General features: G+C 40.7%; 2 protein-coding genes across 2 annotated transcripts; both read left to right on the top strand.

The window, feature by feature from the left end:
• The first annotated feature begins 80 nt into the window (after positions 1 to 80).
• eif2b2 (eukaryotic translation initiation factor 2B subunit beta) lies at positions 81 to 2986 on the top strand. Its single transcript, XM_022770347.1, has 8 exons — positions 81 to 360; positions 899 to 1019; positions 1622 to 1773; positions 1918 to 2081; positions 2200 to 2295; positions 2376 to 2513; positions 2595 to 2661; positions 2808 to 2986. The coding sequence occupies exons 1-8, from the start codon at positions 189 to 191 to the stop codon at positions 2963 to 2965; spliced, it is 1068 nt and encodes a 355-aa protein (XP_022626068.1). The 5' UTR covers positions 81 to 188; the 3' UTR covers positions 2966 to 2986.
• Positions 2987 to 17686: 14700 nt separating this feature from the next.
• Positions 17687 to 23308, top strand: LOC111216324 (visual system homeobox 2-like). Its single transcript, XM_022737824.1, has 5 exons — positions 17687 to 18116; positions 18765 to 18855; positions 19431 to 19554; positions 21518 to 21698; positions 22882 to 23308. Exons 1-5 carry the CDS (start codon positions 17687 to 17689, stop codon positions 23202 to 23204), a joined length of 1149 nt encoding a protein of 382 aa, XP_022593545.1. The 3' UTR covers positions 23205 to 23308.
• The last annotated feature ends 1663 nt before the right edge of the window (positions 23309 to 24971 follow it).

Here is a 24971-nt window from a genome sequence, read left to right as displayed (position 1 = left end):
CACCAACTTGTCGTTAACGCCGCAAAATTGACGCAATATGTCGGGAAGTGGTCCACCAATCAGATGACAGCGCAGTCACAATGACCCGGATGTACTCCTGAACTACTTCCTCGTCAAAACATTTGCTTGGTAGAAACATTTGGTCAACTAGTTCTTACTCTGACAGCAAGTCCTGTTTTACACCAACCATGCCGGGCCCAGACAAAGAAACAGAGTTGACGGAGAGAGTTGAAGCGTTTCTGTCCGACCTGAAGCGTGGAGGGAGCGGGACTGGACCGCTGCGGGGCTCGGCGGAGACAGCCCGAGAAACGACAGCTCTGCTCCGCAGGATCACAGCTCAGGCTCGGTGGAGCAGTGCAGGTGCGTCATGCTACTCTTTTTCTAGCACCCCACTTTCGGTGAGACATAGGCTGGGTAGAAGTGGTGGTCCATGCCCACTGGAGGTGGTGGGGGACTACCATGAGCAGGCCCCCCCGATGATGGACCCCGAGTTCGGGGGAAACATAGGCTGGTTTAAATGTTGAATGCCTTAATGTACAGTTTGACACAGACATTACATCCAGTACTCGCAGCTCCTGTGAAAGCTGACATTGTAGTAGCTGAACTACCAATCTGCTGTAGCCGCTGCAACAGCTGACTGAAGTGTGGTAATAGTCTGATAGTAACCAGAGAAGGATTTGTTCAAGGGAGTTTCTGATGAAGGTATTAGGTTAACTACTGAATCATTAGGTAGGTGACAAGGCTTGTGTTTTCTGACAGATCCCTTAAATAGAAGAAGGAAATATAAGTTTTTTTTAATGCCAAAGGTTGGAAATATGACAAAAACTGTAGGAATATTGGGTTGAATGTGTCACCAGCCTTAGCCTGTTGATTTTCACAAAAATGTTGTACCTTTCAGGTGATCTGATGGAAATAATTCGTAAAGAGGGGAGGAGAATGACTGCAGCCCAGCCGTCAGAGACCACTGTTGGCAACATGATCAGACGAGTGCTGAAGATCATCAGAGAGGAATATGCCAGGTGATTAAACAGCTGTTAAAACCAGTCACTGTACTTGAAAGGCTAAACATCAGGGTCATTGATTATATTCACACTAATATGGCCCATGAAGATTATGAATGCTGATCTGGATTTATTGCCCATAGGAGACATGGGCTGTCACCTTGTAGTCTCATCATTAGCAGATGCTGTTAAATAATCAAAACAGTGTCCATTATTTTTGGCCTGATTGTTTGTGCTTTTACTATTGATTAAGTCCTTTCTCCTTTTGATTTGTGTTTTGAACATGCATTGTTTTGTTTCCATGACAATGACAGGAACTAATTTAAACACAAAGGCATAAATCAGACGACTCACCTGATATTTTACATATTCAGATATCTTTTTGAACCTCAGCAATAATAAAGGCACAGTTTGGTGCAGCTCTTAACCTTCATCTTTAAGGGGGTTCTCTTCCCTCTGCTTAAGTTTTATATAAGGTCGCACCTGAGAGTAGAGAGTGAAAAGATACAGCGTGGACATACTTGAACAGATATCCTAATGTCTAAAATTAAGATTAATTGAGTTTTCTTTTTTTGCTAAAATGACTTGGCTTGATTTTTTGTTAATTTTCCTTCCCTCAGATCTCGAGGTAGCAGTGAGGAGACGGACCAGCAGGAATCCCTCCACAAGCTGCTGACCACTGGAGGACTCAGCGAGGAGAACTTCAGACAGCATTTCGCCGCCCTCAAAGCCAACGTCATCGAGGCCATCAATGAGTTGCTGACTGAGCTGGGTACATTTTTTTTCTTTTAACAAGCAGGTCATTTATCCATCAGCTGGTATCACATGTTCAGTAATTAAGCTTAAGCAAAGTCTATTTTTAATCTGTGCAGTTATCGAGTTTTGGTTTTTCTTTCTGCGCCGTTTTATTCTTCAGAGGGAACAACTGACAACATTGCCATGCAGGCCCTGGAGCACATCCACTCTAATGAGGTCATCATGACGATCGGTCGCTCTCGCACCGTGGAGGCCTTCCTCAAAGACGCCGCACGCAAACGCAAGTTTCATGTCATTGTGGCAGAGTGCGCCCCCTTCTGCCAGGTAGCTGAAGAGATGTGAAATTACAGTATATATTTATGTAGGAAAAACAAGATGATGTTACTATCTGTAGATAAAAGATTGCTTTAATTTTTTATCTTATTTGTTCACCTCCCACCAGGGACATGAAATGGCTACCAGTCTCTCAAAAGCTGGCATCGAGACAACTGTGATCGCAGATGCTGCCATATTTGCAGTCATGTCTCGTGTTAATAAGGTATTCAACAACACGGGAGACTTTGAATCAGTCATGTCAGAGCATGTGGGTTAACCTGTGTGGTGGGGATCTCTTTTCAGGTCATCATCGGCACGCAGACAGTTCTAGCTAATGGAGGGCTCAGGGCGGTCAATGGGACACACACTCTAGCCCTTGCTGCCAAGCACCACTCCACACCTCTAATTGTTTGTGCTCCAATGTTCAAACTCTCACCTCAGGTAGGAAGACGGTCTGCTCTGTCAGATTCGTATCATTCCTGCTGAGAATAAATGATGAGGAAATCCATTTTGTGTCCTCAGTTCCCAAACGAAGAGGATACCTTCCACAAGTTTGTATCTCCACACGAGGTGCTTCCTTTCACTGAAGGTAACGCACATTCTCAACAAAATACTTTTGAACATCAGCTTTTAAGCCTTTGAAATAAAGGTTCCTGTCTTCCTGCCCTGTTCCTGCAGAATAATATCCTAAAGTTAATGTTCACAGTAATTCACACTTTACCGTTTGCATTTCAGGTGAGATTCTCTCAAAGGTGAACGTGCACTGTCCGGTGTTCGACTACGTCCCACCTGAGCTCATCACACTGTTCATCTCTAACATTGGAGGACACGCACCGTCATACATCTACCGACTGATGAGCGAACTTTACCACCCAGAAGACCACGAACTTTAACCAGTGTAATTAACAAATAAATAAGATAATTATTGCAGTTTTGTTCATGTTTATTTTAATGATAAATGCTGTATGTGCTGGCTGGAATCTCTTCTAAGTCAGAAACTAGAATTGACCAATCAATGTGCTGCCATAGGTAAGGGTTGGCTTCCTGCACTGTCCTTCATACTGTCTGATCAATCACTGAAACAACAGTTTCCATAGATGATCCTTGTGCCACATTAGAAGCACTTACCAACCTGTTGTTAAAGGCAAGGCTGTTGTATCAGTGAATTGTGCGTGGTGTCATTTTTAGAAGACAGCCACTGGGCCTTTTGTTATTGGTAGTATGGCTTTCTCCTAAACACCGCTTAACCCCTGCTGTGTTTCAGCTCGTGTTCAGTAGTCTACTGATGATCTTGTATCATTTTTGTATCAGACACACCCAAGCCCAAAGTGAGGAAGTTGAGGTGTTCACAGGTTATTGTATAACCATGTTCATGCAGTTTCCCCTAACTAGACTGTAAATCACAGAGGTTTCACTCTGGGGCCTGTATTTGCAATGTAGTCCATCCAACCAGTTTGTTTTTTAATCATATATAAGATCAAATACTCTACCCATCAACTTAAATCACGTAAACCTGAATCAATTATTGTGAGATGATACATTTTTGAATCATTTAGTAGTAATAGTAGTAGTGTAGTAGCTGCTGGCCTCCAGGTGGAGGTGGTGTCGAGCAGCGGCTTTGTGCAGGTTTTGATGGGGACAAGAAGATGAAGAAGCAGCGAAGAAGCTGCTGTGTGTTGTACAAATATAATATGTGAGTGTGTGTTGTGACAGTAGTGTATTGATGAGTGTAAAAAGACTGGGTCCCGCTGTATTACTCAGGCTGCACTACAGCGTCTATTCACAGGCGCGATCCCACTACTGAGCGGCACGGGGGCTTTGACCTGCTCCGTTTCCGACCTGGACCGGTGCACCCCTCCTTAGGCGACCTGGTGGTCCCGGGCTCCCCCAGGAGCACCATATCGATACCGAACTTAGTGCGGACACCCGATCGGCATAGTCCGCTGCAGCTCAGAGCTCCTGAGCTCAAACGCTCCGCCAGCCTCAGCCTCCCAGTAGCTTGGATTACAGGCGCGAGCCACCGCACCCGGCGAGAAACTCACACATTCACAGGGCTTTTGACTCTGACTAACGTGACGTCATGACCTGAGCAAGGAGTAACTCAAAAGCCTCTGATGAAGTCCATTATCAGAGTAAATGTAACAAAGCAGTAACGAGCCAGTTTCAGATCATGCAGTTAACTTTTAAAGCCTGAATCTTATTCTCTAAATTTACAGTAAGGAGTTATACTCATACTTAATGTTTTTAATGTTACATGTATTTTATTTTGTCAATTGATGATGAAAATGTAGACACAAGAAGCACTCAAAATCAGATCATTTTACATATGTAGATGGACCAAAAGTCCACTCAGGATTTTTCAGTTTGATGTACATTCTAAATCCATATATGCAAAGCTAAAGAAATAGGGCCTGTCCTCAATATCCATAGATAGATAGAGTGTAATCCTAATATCTAACCACAAGGGGACTCCCCACCCTTCTTTATTTGAAGGTGTGACAGGCTGAATACCACTGGGAGTTTTGGTGTGTCTGCCAAGTGTAAAAATGGTGTTGAGTGGTTGGATGTGAAGGCTTGCAGGGATGAGGGTCAGAGGGGACCATGTGAAGGGTTTGGCACCCCGCTATGGTCCAACAGAGAGAGTGCATTGTTCTCTGACCTAGATTTCTTGACCTGGAACTGCAGAAAAAAAAAAAGGTCAGAGTGAATGGACGCAACAACATGTCTTCACTCCCTACTGGCCCACACTCACTGGTCAGACCATGACATCATACAACTGTCAAACAACATTTTATGACAATTAGCTCTGCTAAAAAAAGTGTGTATTAGGTAAGAGCAAAACCATCCAAAGAGAGTTCATTTTTAGCATCAATCTGACTATAATCGGATACTTTCATCAGATATTAAATTTAGTTATTTATGAAGGATTTTGCTTTTAGAAGAAAACATCATTGACAGTTTCCTGGTTAAAGCTGAAACTTCCACCTAGGTAACCCTCTATACACTTAATTTTTCTTTTCAATTGCAAAGACACATAAAACAAAAATGTTGAATAAAAACTGAATGTGAACTGGTACAGATATTTCAAAATAGATTCAGGTTTCTGAAAAATATTTTTTTTGAGAAAAAAATCCCCCTGAACATAACAAAACAGAGAGTATTGCTGTTGTGTTTGAATGTTAAAAAGCTTTGTGTTTAACCATTTTTAAACCAATCTGAGAATTTTCCATTTAAGAGTATATTTGTTTTAGCTGTGGTCATGACTAACAACAGTGCTTGTTGGTGGCTGAACTTGTACATCTCATCTTTCATCATCTGACTGTTATATAACAGTCATTGTTAAGGCCACACATGAGAAGAAAGACAAAAATGTTTTTATTATTATATACCAGTGTCACAACAAGAGTGTCATTATATTTTCTGTATTTTTCCTGCCATGCCTCCCAGTTCTAACCCATCCTGTCATTTCAGTTGCTGTCGTTTCGCGGCCTGTCCAGCTGTAGTCTTCAGTCAGTTTGCAGCATTCCCCAGTTGCCTGATGCTCACCTGTCAACACACCTGCCCCTCAGTATGTATACCTGGCAGTCTGTTCCTGTTCTTCATGCTTGTCCTCTCAGGTAAACATCACTTTTCTCTTACCTGCTGTGCCTTTGAGTCCACACCTTACTCACCAGAGCTGCATTCAGATGACACAGAAAGATGCACTGACGTGTCTTTCTTTGACCGGCAGGCTCATTAGCATCTCAAACACATCCAGTGGCACCATCACATTTACGGGTGTGTCTCGCAGAGGTCTCGCTTGTCATTTCTCCTTGCTCATGAGCTCGTCTTGGTGCAGGGAGGAGGAGGAGGAGGAGGAGATAAATCTCATTCTCTTTTTCATCACACTGACTTCATTCTTCACAGCCCTTTGATGGGACAGGGGAGCAAACCTGGGTGGAGTCTGGAGATTTACGGCCAACAGAAGTGTGCAGGCCATTAAAACCCAGCGGCCTGCTAATGAACAGTCACAGCAATCACACTGAGAGGAGTACAGTATGTATAGAGCTCATCGATCCAGTGTCATCCTAAGGGACGTGTAAGCTGGAGGCTGTCTCTGTCACATCAAAGGACAACAAGATTCATCTTTATTTTCTAATCAAAGCTCATATTAGATTATATGCTTTGCATATCTGGCTTTGGACAACATTTTATATATGTTATGTTTTCAATTTCATACTCAGTCAAAACAGAAGCAGGTGTAGCATTTATGAGAGCAAAGATCAGAGTTTTGGCGGTGTCTGCAAAATGGCAACACAACTCAGCTACCAGCCACCACCCCCTAACATACACACACACATACACACACACACACACACACACACCAGCGTTGCCCCTCCATCCCCCCCGGGTATTGACGTGCAGCCGTCAGCCACAGCTGTTGCACAGTGATGCAGTGCTCCAAACTGGGGCGTTCTGTCATCAGTGTGGCGGCGTCTCATGGGAGAGCAGAGACAAGTGCTGTAATTAGCGGGAAAGGAGGCCAGCAGCAAGCCAAGTGTTCCTGTGAGGCCCCCGGGAGGCCTCGCGGGACTTGAAGACGCGTGGCTAACCTGTGGGGCACTACCTGTGGCTCTGAGTGCTGATTTTATTATGCTTTTTTTTAACACTTCAAGCAATGAAACCAAATCAGAAAAAGAAGATCAGAAAAATTATATCAATACTTAACTGTTAAGATACTGTATGTTGCTTTCTGGATAAGAGTAGGAGGGACATAACATTTTCCTAATGTAAACATTCGTAAAATTTACCTTGAAATTAAAATACCACCCAAGCTCAATTTATTCTAATAGCAGTTAGAATTTAGTGGAGCTCAAACAAGTTGACTAATCAATTAGTTGAATGACAATAAATCAATTACCAACCACGATATTAATTCCTTCACCAAGCAAAACTGCCAAAGAGTTGCTGGTTCCACCTTCTCAGAAGTGGAGATTTGCTATTTTTCTGTGTTTGATATCATTTTTAATTTAATATCCTTGGGACTAGACAAGCCTTTGAAGAGTCACGTTGGGCTATGAAATCCTGTTATGGGCCTCTTTCACTATTTTATGACATTTTATAGACTAAATGTTTAATCCGCCAGTCAGAAAAAGAAGATAGATTATTCAAAATGAAAGTAATGCTTAGTTTTGACTTTTGAAGAATCTATAATCCTCAATGTAACACCTATGCCCTTTTTTCCATAAAAAAAAAAATCTTCGGTCACCTGCCCCGTGAAGGACAAAGGCAATTTTCTCGACTGTCAGATAAAACCCACCTATAGTGTTTGCATGTACAATAACAAATGACTTGTGTCTGTGTGTGTTTATGTGTGTGTGTATGTGTGTGTGAGATGCTCCCCCTGTGTCTGCGTGCGCTGGTGTGTGCAGGTGTATGACGGCTGCATATGCTCCATCTGCGTCTGCTGCTGATGAGTAAAGCCATGAAATAGATCCAGCTGGAGATGTGCAGAGGAGACTGGGGCCTCCTGGGAAATCATCCACACCTCCACCAGCACCGTGTCCACTTCTTTAGCACCCCAGAGAGCTATCAATAAGTGGGTAATTGAATTTTAAGCACAAACACTGTCATGAAATGAGCGTCGACGTGTGTGTGTGTGTGTGTGTGTGTGTGTGTGTGTGTGTGTGTGAGTGTGATGGGGGGTGTTTAGCTGTATGAACATGGTGATGCTGTCCTCTGGCCCTCTGGGAGTTCTCACAGGAAGGATGAATGTTTAATCCATTAAATAACAATTACCGCCTGTAATGGTTCAGAGTGGCTGGTGGAAGCAGGGGGGGGGGGCAACATACAGGGCTGAACTGCTTGCGTGCCAATGAGATTGGATCTTCATGACACACATCATCCACAGACTCACATGTTCACCAGAACATAGACGGACTAAATGAAGCTACGTTATAAGAGTGGCCAGATCCACCATTGAGGACAGTGTGGTCATGTCCTGTGTGTTTCCTGGGGGCAGAATAGGGGGTTTTTGCAACTCTGATAGGTGTGGGTGAATTTTCTCTTTGGTTCAGTGAGGAGAGGTCTTTACAGGTTAATGTGAAAATTAGTTTTGTTTCCCTTTCATGGTTTAAAATGATACAAAAGAGACTGGCAACAGCAGACTCCATATGATACTGCCACAACAGTAACACTAACACACAGACTGAATTAAAAAAACAATGTCAGTAAATGTCACCAACTGACCAACTGAGTGACTGACTGACTGACTGACTGACTGAGTGATAATCATTCCACCATTGGTCAGCCGAATGCCTCGTGACTGGGTTGGGATTTCCCCATTGGCAGTTGCTCTTTCAAAAATAAATGCTTCAATGGTTTTAGGGTGGCGTTTAGCCTGCAGTGGTTCGGTCCACTTCAAGTTCAAGTTGCTTAACCTGTGCATGATGAACACAACGCACGCCAGGTTTGCATCGCCTTTTGCCATTGTGCTGCTCCCATCCTACAAAGTTTGGCGAGGCTAGGAATAATACTTATTTCAAGATATTAATCCCCAAACATGGCTTCCCAGACAAGGCATTTTTGAGGCTATAAAAATTAAATAATACCAAGGGCTGAAAAAATATGAAAACATAGGATTTGAACAGAAATATTTTTACAGGCCTTGGTTCTGAGACCCATTCATTACACTGACAAGGTTCGAACAAAATCTGCGACAGCCCTGCAATGACCTCACCTGATTTGACATGGAATTATCTTAATCATTTATTTTACAGGTCTGTAATTTCCTAATCATTTCCTGGGATGAAATATATATTCTCAATAAATAAAATATGGAAAATCTAACTATAAATGGAGGAACCTTTGTCTATTTATATTTCAATTTTCTCAACAACCGCTCCTCCAAACAATTTCAAACTCTGACCAGCTGACCACACACACTGCAGCCTGGAAAGTCTATAAACTCTACTCTTTATACATAAACACTGAATGGGGCTTTGACTTCACTCATGCCATAAAATATTTGTGTCAGCAGTTGAACACAAACAGCGCATTTACTCTAGCATTGCTTGGGGGCACAAAACTATGTCAGATGTGTTGCTCAGGACCAGGAGCCAGTGCAGTGTCCAGCGTGAAGTTGTTTGGATGATTCTCCTGAGAAAGCTGCAAGATGGATTAACGTAGCTCCTACCGACAGGCACATTTTGAACGGGCACGACACTAGTCAATATAATAAGAGAAAGAGCTCTTTTCTGTGCTTTGGGTGAAAATTTGACTCATGACCTCAGACTTTATAAACTCTTGGCTACAGCTCTGCAGCCACTCCAAGAGAAAATGTATTTACTTTTAACTTTATAACTAAGTGATGTATGACTGCACTAACTGTTCAGGTCACCTGATGTTAGGGAATCCCTCACACAGAAACAACGTGCAGATGGTTTAATTAGTAGCCCAGCTGACCTTTTGTAACACCTTAATAGATTTGCTTCATTCATCAATATTCATCATCTCATGGGTGTTGTGTGAGTGTAAAACAGCCCGTCAGAACACAACACCCTCGCCTCATCTTTCAGCATGTATTATCTCTGTACAACAATATTGAAATGGAGGCCATATGTTTGGAGTAAAAATTACACTTTAGTTTGTGGCTATATGTGTTTTCTCAGTAATGAAGCAACCTCAAACAATGGCTTACTGTGTAAAGTCAAAATGTAGAAACTAAAGTAAATGACACCTGAACTCAACAATGTGCTAAAGGCGACTTGACTCCAATAAAAGGTGCTGGCTCTTGTTTTGAAAGTCAGAAGTGAACAGATGTTTGTAGAGATTACATTTCCGCTCCAACTGTAAATGAAGTATGTGGTCTGCATGGTAAAATCTTTTTCTGCAGTCTGAGGCTCCAAGAAAAGACAGGGTGTTAATCCCAGGACAATCATGGGAACTCGCATGAAATCAAAACTGATTTGAAAGTCACCAAGACTAGGTATGACTCCTAAACCGACAGACTGAGTCTAATCAACCTTCACTGACTCGACCCGAGCCACTGCCGCCATTATTACTTTTGGGGGGGAGGAGGAATTTTTTCCCCAGCAGGGATGAAAATAATTCAGCAGAGACGGGGATATATAGACTAGATATCTATGACTATGTCAGTCAAGCATAATATACATTTCTACTGCTTTAACTGAATAAATTCAACAGGATAATAATGCTGTTTAACAGTTTGTTGGCTTGGGGCTCTGCCTCATGTTATGGGCTGTCTCCCAGCAGCCCTGGCTGTCTGGCTGCTTGGGAGCTCCCAGGAAGCTGAGATGCACTTCCAATTTACTGAGCCTCGGCTCCATTATGGCAAATAAGCTACATTCATTGCATGTGTTACCGTCTCATTTTGGTTCAGTCTTCGTGGTGTACGATGAATACAAAGGCCACGCGAACAGCTTGAATATCCTGCAGCTTGACTGGTTTGTAGCTGGTAATTCTAGTTAGCACATGTTCTAATGTTGTGCTCTTTAGTCCTGTTCTAATGTTCTGATAGCAGTTGCTTTTATGTGTTCTGTTTTTAGCCTATGTACACTGGGGTCCAAACGTCTGAGACCAGTGGTGTTCTGTGCTTTTGAGGCATTGCAAAATGTAATTAATTGAACTTGAATCCATGATTGTGCCAATATTCTCTCATTTATTTTCTACATTAAATTTTATGTTTTTAACCACTTAGTATAACTTACTATCATTACAGAAATCAACAACCTGATTTCCGAAACCTATCAATTCCGTAACAGGTGTTCATATAATGTTAACTTAATGAATGGAAAAATAATAGTTTGCTTTTAAATGCGTGTGCACAATCTATTTGCAAATTTCAGGTTTGCCACATCATTTTGAAAATATGTCAGGTTTTAATGAAATATCAAAAATATCGTGGTATAGGAAGGTGTTATGATAATGAGAGAAATCAGCCAATATAAAATAAAAATGTTATTTAGAAAATATATACTATTTCAAAGGTTAAAGTACATTACTTTTGAGAATCTTTTTTTTTTTTTAATGTGAAAATGTATTAGCTTCCTAATGGTCTTTGTGAGATTTTTGGAAAATACGTTCAAGGTGTTAAATTATCAGTAAATGTTTTTAAATCAACACTTCAGACCAGATATTAATGCCTGAAAAGAAAATTTGTTGATGCAAGTCTCTTTTTCGAAATTTCACGTTTGTGTTGAAACCTAGATTTCGTGAGAATCACCCATTAACAACAGAAACCCAAGCAACTGGAAATTTACAGTAGCATGTCAGCACAGCAGTAAAAGCCCTGATAAGAAATAAAGAGTATCTGTCCACTGAAGCGCCAGAGGGCTTTTAATTTGAAACACTTATGGGAAGTCTTAAGTTATTAACGCGTAATGCAGTAAATTTAACAGAAACAGGCCTCCCAGTATGACTGAATATATATATATATATATATATTTTTTTTTTCTCTGTAATACTCACGGGCTTCATATAACAAAGACACAAAACAGCCTCTGTGGTAGTTCCTACTACACACACACACACACTTGATGAATTTAAGTGCTCCCATTAAAGGACAAGCTGCTCTGTGGTAAATCCACAGATCTGAATCAAACATAAAACTAAGACATATTTTGGGGATTAGAAGATTAGAAACATTCAAAGGCCTAAATGGAGGGCTAAGTGCTCATGTCACAGTGTTTTTTTGGTATTTGTGTTAATGTGTACATAAATGTTTTTGGAAATGTGACAGTGGGTTAAAACTAGGAAGTGGGGTAAGTGGGGTAATGCCCTGCATGTACTTGTTTTGCACATAAAAGCTGTCCTCGTGCATGGAATACCAACATATGATTCAGGAAAATAATTTTGCATCGCCACAAAGTGTGTGAGTTCACCCTCCCTTATACTCCAGAAAGACCCACGCACACACACACAAACACACACACACACACACACACACACACACACACACACAGGTCCCTGAGCACAAGTGTGTCAATGTGATCGTTAAGTTGCACTTGTGATCCAAAACGAGTTTGCTAGCTAGTAGTTTTCTCATGCTGCTTACACAATGGCCTGTATATGGGAGCTGCCTGGTGGCATTGCTTAATTAGGCGAAGAGTTGATTCATTTGCACTAATTGACAGCTAATTAAAGGAGTGAGGGCACATCGAATTGACGTTCCTCTGAGCTACGAAGCCTTGACTGCAGGGGATGTTAGAGAGAGCGAATTATGAAATGAGTACCACCTGCCATTAGAAGTGGCCTCAAACATATGGACCTTCTGTGTGTGTGTGTGTGTGTGTGTGTGTGTGTGTGTGTGTGTGTGTGTGTGTGTGTGTGTGTGTGTGTGTGTGTGTGAAAACAGCCCAGCCTGTTGCTTGTGGTTCACGGTTTTCTTTAGCTGCTAGAAAAAAGAAAGTGAATCTGATAATATTAATAAGCTCAGATCTGTGAGGGCAACATGAACATGAATTTTGTATATTATTTACTCTAGTCTACTGTAATATCAACATTTTATTTTACAAAAATCAGTCCTGGATTTTATTCATTGTATTAAAAACAAAAATCATGGATGTTAAATTTAAAGCTGCAGTTGACTGAGCATTAGTCTGGAAACAGATTTCCATTCCACATTTTAAAGCTGCAATATGTTTTTTCAATGTCTGCACAAACTATTGATCTGTAAAGGCCTTATTGAGTCACTTTTTGTGATAAGAATTTCTTTTATCAGCAAAGAATCAGATAACATGACAAACGTCCTGTGAGTCCTATAAAAGCAATAATATCACAGGTACATTATTTTCCTTCACAACAGTATTTTCTTTCAAGTGTTTTTTTTATTCTACAGCAGGATTTTTTTTTGCTGTGCGTTCAGGATTCACCATATTCAGCAGATTATTTGGCCAAAGTGACTGCATACAGATATCAGGATTTTCTGACTGCGTTTCCTTGGCAGTGGCAAAACCAAAAAAAAAATAACGTATTGATGACAATGGATGTCTATTAAGAAACATGTCTCTGTTTTGAACACGTTGGCAGCTCTCCAGGTTTGGGACGCTGTCACAGGATGTTAGTAGGTCTACAAGCTGTCTGGAGTTTTGGGGCCAAACAGTAAAGGTCCTGAGTGAGTCAACTCAAATCAAATCTCCCTTTCTGCAGGACGAGGGCCATGATCTCTGCAGGAGACCAGGAATAGGCTGGTTTCATGTCTGCTGGTGCAGCCCATGTGAATCAAAAAAAGACAATTAGGGGCTTATTAGGGTCTCAGGGAGATGTACCTCACGGGGCGTCCGCTCGCCTGCTCGGCCCCGACTCTGAGCCGCTGCCATGGCTCAAAACAGTCAGGGGCATTGTCTCACCTAATTACGCTGAAACCAGGGGCCCCTTTTTGTGTTGCTACTGCCATGCCTGTCCGATTCCCTTCTCCTGCCTAACTGCTAGTCCCTATCCACTGTGGAAGTGTGCTAATTAGACAAGAAATGGGCCCAAGTAATTATGTCAATTCTTGTTACAAGTAACCACATTGAGGAATATTATTTTGTCAAGAAAGTTTCAGTGTTGGGACGGGGGGGTTGGGGTTGGGGTTTTGGGGTTGGGGTTGGGGGGGGGTGGGGGGTTTGCTCCCACGTTTCCCAAAGTATTCTCCTCATTATGCCAATAACACATCTGCACATGCAACAGGGGAATGCGGCACACTCGGCAAGTCAGAGTCCCCGACAAACTTCAGAGCATAAATAGATGCACTCATACAGAAATGGAGACTATAGAACGGCAATAGCATGAAGTTATTGCCCTAATTAATGCTTTGTGCCCACAGAGCAAACTGTTGAATCACCAGTGGCACATTGTTAGGATTGTGAGAGCCTTTTGTTTCTTCACCTTAATAGGATGTTTTGATCAACGGTTAGATGGTGACCCAGCTCCTCTCCTTAAACCCCGGGCTCTTGGAAACGCAATTAGCTAGATTAGAAGAGCCATTTGTGGAGCCTCAAACAAAGACAAAGATAGATCAGACAGAAAGAGCTGACCATGGTTCAGAAACTCTGCCAGAATATGACTGACCCGGACTCTTTTAACCCCAAAGCTTTTTTTTTTTTTATTGAAGAGCTGCAATGAATGAATGAACAATTATTTATATAGAGATGTGTTCTATTATACATAATTTAGACAATTGACAGAAAACAACCGGACAAAGGCTGTTGTATTTGATTGAGTATTTGATTGCTTCTCTCAGTGAATCAGAGGGTGTCTGTGCAGTTTATAGTGTCATTCAGTAATTCACCTCCACGTTTCTCATGTTGTTTTTCTTTATTTCTCTACAGGGTTCCTGTGAAAGTCTTTGAAGGCCGTGAAATTTTAAAGTAATTAAAGTTGGTGAGTAAATTTGTTAAAGTTTTGGAAAAGTCATGGAATTTCATTTTTTTGTCTTAATTAGGTTATGTTACATTAATCTTCCATGATCATTTTTCTGTAGTGCATTTGTCATTAATCCTTGTGGACCTCTGAATTATGAAACAATAGAAACCCAAAAGTGTGTTTATTTATTGAGTCATCTACCTAATTCTTTATTTTAGATTTTGGCCGTTCCGGTCCTCCATACTTCTGTTCATGTTCTTCAAAGTGGTGAATGGTCATGGACATTGTATTTTGGGTTCTTGAACCACGTGGTTTATGCTACAGATGTTGACTAAAAGAAAATGCCTATTAAATAAAGCAAGGGGCAATATTGCTCACAAACTACCATGTATTCCTCAATACATGGTCCCAAAACACTGTTTGTTTTTTTTTTTACTGGCATCATTCATTTCCCCCTCGGCCTGTATAAGGACTTGCTGTTTAATCTGTCTGTATGGGACAGGCCTGAGAGTTTTTGACAAAAAACAACATTATTATAGAAATTAAAGCCGGATTGATATTATTTAGATTGTGGAAGAGATCAATATCAGAAAAACTGACCTCCATTACCTCACTTTTAGAAAAACTCAATATAATGTGGAACTTTAAGCCCCGTAATTTGTAAATTCAATGCCAGATCTCTCATGTTATATTTGCCCGTACAGAGGGTAAACATTTTATAAACCCACAGGGGTTTAAAAAAAAAAGAAATGAAAGGGTAATAAATAATTCCTGTAAAGTGTCCATACCTGCTTTCAAAAAAAATCTTCTACCAAATTTACTTTCCCTGATGCTTAAGATCATTTTATTCCTCTTTCTTTTTGTGGCTGATTTCAGACCTGTGAAGCCGAGGCTTGAACTAAGATGAGATGAGATGTACAGTATGACGCAGAAATTGGTTTCTGTCTGCATCCTAATCTAAGTGGATGGATGTGATTGGATGAAGTCATCGGCACGTGTATGTGTGTGTGTGTGTGTGTGTGTGTGTGTGTGTGTGTGTGTGTGTGTGTGTGTGTATGTGTGTATGTGTGTGTGTGTGTGTGTGTGTGTGTGCTGTAGAAACCTCATTAGCATAGCTATTGGTATGGCATTGATCTCTTCATTCACCTCTAATGAAATGTCTCTAATAGCTTCTCATGAGATGCTGAAGGTAATTGCAGTCTCTCTCTCTCTCTAGTTCTTTATAACATCTGGACCACTTGACTTCCAAGATTTGATTTTCACACTGACTTATTATCAGGCGAATAAATAATTTAAAACAAAGCCTTGAACTAAATGTCAGAGACTCGTTTTCCTTTGGTATTATAATATAAAAAAAACGCGTGATATTTCCGTGACATGACGCGCAGGAACAACAGAGCCCAATAACTGACTTGACCGGGGTGATGCCACATCTCCTGATCACAGTTCAGATTACAAAGCAGCAGTAAATCTGCTGTGGGTTTGACCATCACTGACAGCCTGACGCGCGGGCGCCAAACAGTCCCGCAGGAACCACCTCTTTATTTATTTATTCATCACCACATGTCCCATTGATAAGACCATATCTCCGCTTCCATCGTGCGCGTCCACTCATCTCCATAGACTCTCCTCTGCGTCATTATCTGCCCAGCTGTCCAAAAAGTGTGCCGCAAATTATCCCCGAACGATTGAAAGTGCGCAATAATTGAATAATAGCTGATTAGAGAGGATTAGGTTTGTGAAGACAAAAAAAAAAGAATATTCTCGCTTCATTTCACATTTCAGTGAGTTTGAATCTGATAAATGAGTGTGAAGAGAAGCTGTAGGTGATTTCCCCTGGCTTTGCTCTCACTTCCAAAATCGGATGTATGAGCTGAAACACTTTAAGTCTTTGTCACAGCTTTAATTCTATTTGATACTAGACTTCAAGCAAAAATACAAAAAAAAAACAACAAAACAAACAAACAACAACAACAACATCAAAAAATCCTCAGGAGGTAAATAAATCTGTTGCTACATTGTGCACTGGCATTTGCTCCACGGTTTGTCTCGTATTTAATTGCCACCCTGGTGTGTCCTAAATACCCTGAACTGGGACATTGTATTCTTTATCATGTGACCCGTCAAAGAATGAACAAAGCTTAATAACCTATCAACAGATGCGCAGACTAGAATATGCAAATCACAGCACTGTGAGCTATATGGGACGTTGGGGATGGAGCTCGACTCTGGTAACAGATCAATCAGTTCGTAGTCTTTCTAATAAGAAGCTGAATTGATTAATTAACTGATATAGAAATTGGCTGATGTGAGTTCATAAGCATTAATTTCAATATGTGGCCTTTAGGCTTGTTATTGGCATATTTAATGGGAAATAATGAAATAGGCCTTTGGAAAGAAGGATTATGAAAATAACTTTGCAATACACACTACAGCTTTGCACCAAGATGACTACATCATGGTGTAGATGCTGCATCACACCGGACTATTAAAGAGCAGCATCATTTTCTCCATGGATTACCTCAGATTTTTTTTTTTTTTTTTTTTACAGTATGTGGGTCTCACACACTCAATTTCACATTCATGTCTTTCAGTTTGGACAAACGTGCTGCAAATGAAGCTGGTTTTGCTCGAGTTCAGGGCTTTATCCGGCTGATTGAATCTGTTGGACTCCCGGATCAGATGATCAGCGACAAGATCATGAAGAGCTGCAGTGAAAGTAAGATCTCTGATTCTTCCAACTCAGGTTAAATCAGCTATAACTTAAATCAAACAACACACTTTCACTTTCCTCCCTCGTTAGAGTCGAAATCAAAACAGTCACAGGGAAGTAGCCTAAAGCTGTTATTTGCCCTGTTTTTATGCGCATGACATAAACACAAATAATGTATCAAACTTAAGAAAAACTCTTCTGTAAAAAGCAATGAGCCTAACCCAGAGTGGTTGACACCATCTCTAAGAGATGACGTCACTTATTAGCCTGTTTGTCAAGGACGTAGAAAAAAAAATCCATCCACAACCTCACAGTTTGAAAATATAGTCAGGCTATTCTGTCACATGTAATTGCCAGATATCTGCTTTGTGTTTAGATAAAGCTTATTGGGGCTGATGGAAACTTCAGTGTGCTGTCTCCTCTCCTGTGATTGGCTGACGCCTGTTGCCTGTTGGATAAAAAGCAGAGGAGAGGGCAGGGAGATGAGGAGGAGCAGCACTCTGCACATTGCACCAGGGACTCTGGAGTGAAAAACAAAAAGTGTCATCGCATAACCATGACAGGGAAGGAGGGAGTTGTGCTTTCAGACACCGAGAACAAACAGAAATCAGCTTCTCAAACCAGCGTGAACCACGGGGGATCCCAGCAGCCGCCTCCTGTCTGGAAGATGGCCCCCACGGTGCACCGGCGCACAGGTTTTGGGATCCAGGAGCTGCTCGGCCTCAACAAGGAGCCGCCGGCGGCACCGAGGCGGCCGCTGGAGGCTCTGCCGCACAGGGCGCACGTCCTGGCCGCAAGGTCGGCCCTCGGTCACGGTGGGCTCGGGGTCGGCATGGGTTTGCTGGGACCAGAGGGAATACACTCGTTTTATAGTCAGCCTGCTTTTCTGGAGGTGCTGTCAGAGGCGCAAAATGTGCACCTGCAGCCTCTGCACAGAGCGGCGCACATGGAGGCGCAGATGGATGCACAGCACTCCGCCAGCTCCGGTGAGTGTCTGAAACAATGTCCTGAAGGCCTCTGGTGACACGCTGTGTGATTCTGATGCAGAATTGAGGATAATGAAAAAAATCAACTCTTAGTTGAATGAGTGTCATGCAAACATTTCTCTCACCAAAGAGAAAAAAAAGAGAAAAGAAGCACAAGTGCCAAAGCTTTCGCGCCCTGATCGAGCAACAATAATGGCAGAGAGATTGAAAGTTAAATTCACCCTAAATTAAAAAAAACAAAAAAAATCAACCTACATTGGAATTTTTTTTATTTTTTTTAAAGCATCTTTATAAAAGCTTTTGTTTTCAAAATTGGGAAAATATTGAAAAACTAAAATAAAAAAGCTAAAGCTAAAATATTATTGAAATTTTGTTCTTTTTTTAAAAAAAAAATTCTATCATTTGGGAAAAATTCGCGCTCAAAAATCAGAATAGAAATAACCACTTTACATCAAGAAAGCAGACTTTTAAAAAAAAAAAAGACCTGTATGACTACTTTCTACTATCATTCGTGTTATTATTATTATTATTATTAGTAGTAGTATTAGTATTAGTATTAGTATTAGTATTAGTATTATTAGTATTGTTATTGTTATTGCTGTTGCTGTGCTGGTATTTGAAGTTGGTCACGGATGTGTTTCCTCACAGATTCTGACGATATGAGTTTCTCCTCCGGTGATCAGAAATTCTCAAAATCATCCCTGAGTCAGAGCAAGAAAAGAAAGAAACGACGACACAGGTAAAACAAAAACATGTGGATTAAAACAAGATTATCGAAAGACATTCAGAAATATATCTTCATTTTGTACATCGATGATGGCACGTACTGTATTAGGCCCTGTAGTAATTTCAATGCAGGCCGCTTTCGTTTGGTGTCAGTGACAAAACCCCGAACGAAAAACAAAACACATTTAATTCCTGTAATTTCATTTGTTTGTTGTATGTGTGTGTGTGTGTCTGTGATGCCATGAATATGTTATTATATAATATGAAATTAGCCTAAAATTCCTCGTAAAAAAATCATCATGATCTCCTCTGTAAAATACACTGTTGCAATATTTTTCGTTAGGAATAAGAAAAAAATCGCATCTCATATTCAAGTTTTTTTTTTCAATGCAGAGAAAAAAATAGTAATAATAATAGTATTGTATTTATTTTTAATTACTTGAAAATTGGAAAATTGGAAAAGTTGGAAAAGAAAAACGGAATGTTTGTAATTTTTTACAAATGGGAAAATATGGAATTAGTGTTTCAAGAGAACCAAATGTATAGATGGTATTTATCCTCCTGTGCTCTGTTTTCTTTTGTGTGCAGAACCATTTTCACGTCCTATCAGCTGGAGGAGCTGGAGAAAGCTTTTAATGAAGCTCACTACCCTGACGTATACGCCCGAGAAATGCTCTCCATGAAGACTGAGCTACCAGAGGACAGAATACAGGTGTGTATTCATGTGTGTGCCAGCTGCAGACATGTAGGGCATCTATGCTCTGTTAGAATTTCATATCTTGAAGACGCTTTAATCGTCTTGGTTTAAGAGGGGCAAAAAGACAAAAATTAGACCCTTTTTCAAAATAAAAAGTGTTTATTCAGTCAAATCATTTACATATTGACTGCAAACTATGATTTTTTTTAACATTAAATCAAGGTTAGAATTACTTGCAGTCATATTGCATGCCACAAATTCAGGTTACAAAGTGTAGAAGACAGACTTGTAACACAAAAAAGAAAAGAAAAAAGAAGCAAGTATTGAGGTGGATGGACAGGTGGAGCCTCTGGTCATCTGCTCCATCATCATCCTCACAATGTCTCTCCCCTGCTCTCACATTAGCAGCCAATTCAACCTCTCTGTGTAATTAGTTAATTGAGGAGAACTTATCACCTCTCTCCCTGCGAGAGGCGGGCCACAGCCCTGAAATGAAATGATAACTACACAGAAATTAATTAGCAGAGGTCAGCGGCTGAGCAGAGGCTCTGCCTGGCTGCTATGAGCATTTTAATTTCCCGTGATATTTGAGTGCCTGTCCCCCATCGATCGGGCCTGGAAATTAACTTATTTTTCAATCAGCCTCTTCGCCCCCCGGGTCACCTCTCGCAGGAAGCACTTCACACACACACACACACACACACACACACACACACACACACACACACACACACCATTGCTGTCAAAAAGCATGATTGCTCATCTGAGGCCCATCTTTTTATGAGATGGAGGTTATCATCAGATCTACCTGAATAGCTTTCCCGACTCGGCTTTGATGGTTTTTAATTCCAGGTCTGAAGAAGACACACACACACACACACACACACACACACACACACACACACACACCACACCACACACACAGCACACACACACACACACACACACCATCCCCACAATCTCATCCAGCCTCCTCGGCCATTTTAGGATGCTCATTTTTTTTTCCTGTTTTCCTCATCCATATTCACAAGCTTGCTGAGGCTATTACAAAGTCTGGCTTGGTGGAAATCAATTTAGGCACTTGAGGAGCCAGAGGTAGAATAATCCACGAGCACACACACACATGCAGAACACTCACACAAGTGACAAAAGACGATGTTCCACAGATGAAGCGAACGATGAGAGAAAAATAGTAATATTAAACACTGAATTTGGGGGGCTAGTGTGGTAAACCTGTTTTTGACATCACACAATACTTACATTTTGGGTCCATAATGCATCTACAATATGGGATGGAAGCACCAAAGTAAATGCTCAAATTTGAGGAAAGACCAAGATTATGACAATGGAAACCAGTCTCTCTCAAACATGGCCTCTTGTTGTTTTAAATCTCCAGCAGATGTCATTGTTCTACTGTTCTGTGATCAATGACAAAATGAGAGGGTGGTCCTTCATAGTGGTTTTAAAATATGTTTAAGGTCCCTTTCACATGTTTTACTAAATATAAAAAATAATCTGCTTTGATTAGTAATTTCATTTATACATCTGCAATTTTTTTCGTTTTCATAACTTTAACTGCTGGAAACAAAACGTCTCTTTCTTTACTGTTTTACTTTACTGAGGCTTCAAGTTTCCACATTACACTTGTGTAAGCTAGATGTTGAGTCATGACTGGCGACTAAACTATTTGTGATGTTACAAAATCATGATCAGATTCAAGATTAGCACAGAGAGAAACTTTCCTCCTTTTGTGGATTAATGTGGAAACAGCCTGTCAAACTCTGCATATGCATCATTCTGCACAGCTGAAGATCCAACAAGTAATAATAAGCAAAAAAAATTAAATTATATATTAAAAGAAATAAGTGAAAGGAGGCCTGATTTTGTGTGTTTTGGTTGGTTGGAATAATAAAAACATTATTTGCCCAGACTGACTGCACAGATTTAATTAATCTTTATCTGACGGTCATTTCTCTAGGTGTGGTTTCAGAACCGCAGGGCCAAGTGGCGGAAAAGGGAGAAGTGTTGGGGTCGCAGCAGTGTGATGGCGGAGTACGGCCTGTACGGAGCCATGGTCCGTCACTCCATCCCCCTGCCCGAGTCCATCCTCAAGTCTGCCAAGGACGGCGTCACAGACTCTTATGCTCCGTGGTTACTGGGTGAGCTGCTGCAGAATTGTCTTTGTCACGTATCAGATCTTTTTCATGTTGACGTGTCACAGTAAGAAAAGCAAAGGTGTACATGATAAAAGAAAATGAATGAAGGCTCAATTCTATTTAGCTGCTTCAGTTTCAAGGTGTTCACTGTCACGCTGCCGCGACTTAGTGGGACACTTGAATAAAACAGAGCTGGCCTGTACTTCTCCCACTGTGACAAGTTAAAATGTCCACTGAGAAAAACACCTTTTTTTTGTCCTTTATTGTTCTCTATGAGAAAACACTGGCAATGCTAACAGAACAAACTCTTTCCTTCCATGTCTGTTGTCCCTTCAGCTTGTAACTGACAGGTCATAGTTTAAAATAAAGATTTGTAAGCTTGCTCACAGCACACGTCTGGTGATGAGTTCATAAGTCATAGAGCACCATCCTCCATCACTGAGCTTGGAAATGAAAACGGTTGGAAATAAACTTGGAGTGTATTGAAAGTCCAACATAAAGGGTTTTTTTTTATAACGGAGTAGGAAAAATCTACAAATGCTTCATTAACTCACGAAGTTAACTCAAAGTTAATTTCTTTGTCATGCGAGGGGGTAGACTATTTTTAAAAGCTGCCTGACCCAGGCTATCCTCTGATCGTCTGAAACTAATAAAATTTGGCATTTTCTATATCTTTATCAGGTTTTCTAGATGGGTTGAAGAACAGGGAATAGATGTATTCTGACAACAGAAAGTGGGTGCTAAGCCCTGCTCAAGTTAGGAGCCAATAAAAGCGTCTGCATGTCAATAAAAGGTAGCAGTCGATACAGTGATAATCCTACTTCATCAGGACAGATTAGGCCAAATCTCCTCTCTCGCCTCGTGTCAATTGATTAGTTCTAATCAATCAGATGACTCTAATTGAATAAGATGTCTCACCCACCCATACATCCCCTCCCTAGTTATTCTCTTTCACACTTTTTCAATGTCAAATACCTCACTATAAAACAAGATTTCATACTTCTAAGCAATAGATACATTATTTTTCATTGCTCTTTTTCCTTTTTAGACATTAAATCACTTAAATGTACCAAAACCATGAATATTGTGCAAGGCAACTCTTTACACCCTCATAGTTACATCATCTAATCTTAAGACAATTCTACCTCTACAAGACCTAATTGAAAATACTGTCACTTCCCTCCAGGTATGCACAAGAAGTCAGTGGAAACCACGCACACTTCTCCAGGCAAAACTAGCAGCACAACCCCAACACCAGCACAGGAGAAACCAGTTGACAGAGAGATGGAGGAAGAGAAGGAGCAAGAGAGGAAAGACACTAACTCCCCAATTTCTAAAGAGGAACTGAGGGAGAACAGTATTGCTGCACTGCGAGCGAAGGCGCAGGAGCACAGCGCTAAGATGCTTGGGACAGTTTCAAACAGAACAAACGGCCACATAACGCACAAAGAGGAAGCTGACGATCATGTGACAGAGCAGGAAACAGCAGAGGAGGAGAAGAGAAACTGAACAGGGCTGCAGGATACAGACTGATGGTGAAATCCCTGCAAAGTGGAGTTTGCAAACACTTCTCAAAGGGAGAGGTCTTCTTTTATTGGCTGAGCTGAACCTCGGCGGGGGGGGGGGGACCACGCACATGGAGTCACCCATAACCTTGTTAAATAAACCACTCAACTTATACTGTATATCAAACCTGCAGTTCAAATATTATTATTGGAAATACATAAAAAGAAAAATGTTTACCCAGAGATGATTTCTTCCTCACTGCTCATAGTAATTTATGTACAGGTAACAAAAACTGTAAAATACAGTTTTATGTCATTGAAAGGGACTGAAGGATGCTTAAACACTGGGACGTTTCTCTAACAAAATGTTCTCACATGGAGCTGCATTCAAAAAAAAAAAAAAGATATATATATATTTTATTTTCTTTAAAACATATTGTGGACCTTACAGTTCTGTGACATGGCAGCTTTCATTTAACTTGTGTTGAAACCCTCTTATCAGTGAGCATGTTGAGCCTCTTCACCTGCTCCAGAGGTGTTCATTAGGAGCTGACTGTGACCCCTGACCTCCTCATGATGACAGATTTTAGCTGGGATGACTGAAAAACACAGTTAAGTCCAACACCCTTTGTTTTCTTTCAACTGTTTCAATAATTGTGATGTAAATACTAAAAAATAATGTCCAATAGTTAATACTGTACAATTATGTATAAAGTTAACATCAATTCACTGTTTGTCTTTGTATAAATGTAACTGTAGCTGTATTAAAAGTTACAGCTTCACTGCAGAATGATGCAATTTGTTTTCATTCATCAGCTGAAGAGGCAAAGTTTCTGTGTCACCTTAAATATGAGTTTAACACATGTATGTACACGTGGGATTTGTGACATTTACAACTAGTCTGAAACTGTTACACTTGGTGTGAGTTGGAAAATTGAAGCCTCCAGTTTCTAGAGTGAGAATGGACATCCTGTGTCCAGTAGTTAAAGACCTCATATTAATAAAATAAAGTGAGATTTCCGTGTCTTTTTTGATTATAAAGCAGGTCTAGGTTCTATATTAGTATTATGAAAGTATCAAAGCACCCAGTTCACAGAGCCCACAGCCCACAGCCTGTATTCAGAAACTGTGCCTTGAAGTGAGCCATCAGAACTTCTGTTACTTTGTGATGTCACAACAAAGTAGTCATGTCCCTCAACCATGCCCCAAGCCCAGCCCATCCAGACCCACCCTTCAACCTTGCAGGATTTGGGTTCTCTGAGTGTTTGCCTGAAATCTTCTGTCTTATATCCAACCACTCAGAAAACAGTCAGAAGAGAGGCTCAGAACCTCTCTTATGACTGGCTCACAGACCTGTTGTTACTACTGCCCCTGAGATAAGCCTAAGAGAGGAGATATAAAACTACATTGGGATAGTTTTTGGTACTTAAAACCCAAATATATCATCTTATGGATATATAAACTTTAAATGAAAAAGTAGAAAAGTGTAAAATATGGGACCTTTAAACTTTTGAAAAGAAGAAATATTTGAATATTTATACATTATTTATTTTTCAATGAGCGGGATGGAGTACATGTAAAGAATTGGTCACTTAGGACCTTTTTAATGGAAAAATCAAATCAGACAACTCATCATTCAAAGCACTGTATTATTTAATGTTAAACCGTGTCTGGAGATAATCTTTATATAATGAATTTACTGAGTTATCTTTTCTATTGCAAGTGATACTGAAATCCAGCTGTAGCTTACTATACTTTCCAGGAAAAAACT

The sequence above is a fragment of the Seriola dumerili genome, unplaced genomic scaffold (assembly GCF_002260705.1).
Source record: "Seriola dumerili isolate Sdu_G_001 unplaced genomic scaffold, Sdu_1.0 BDQW01000025.1, whole genome shotgun sequence".
NCBI classification, from domain to species: domain Eukaryota; kingdom Metazoa; phylum Chordata; class Actinopteri; order Carangiformes; family Carangidae; genus Seriola; species Seriola dumerili.
The sequence above is the reverse complement of the archived record's forward strand: the minus strand, read 5'-3'. Positions and strand labels throughout refer to the sequence as shown.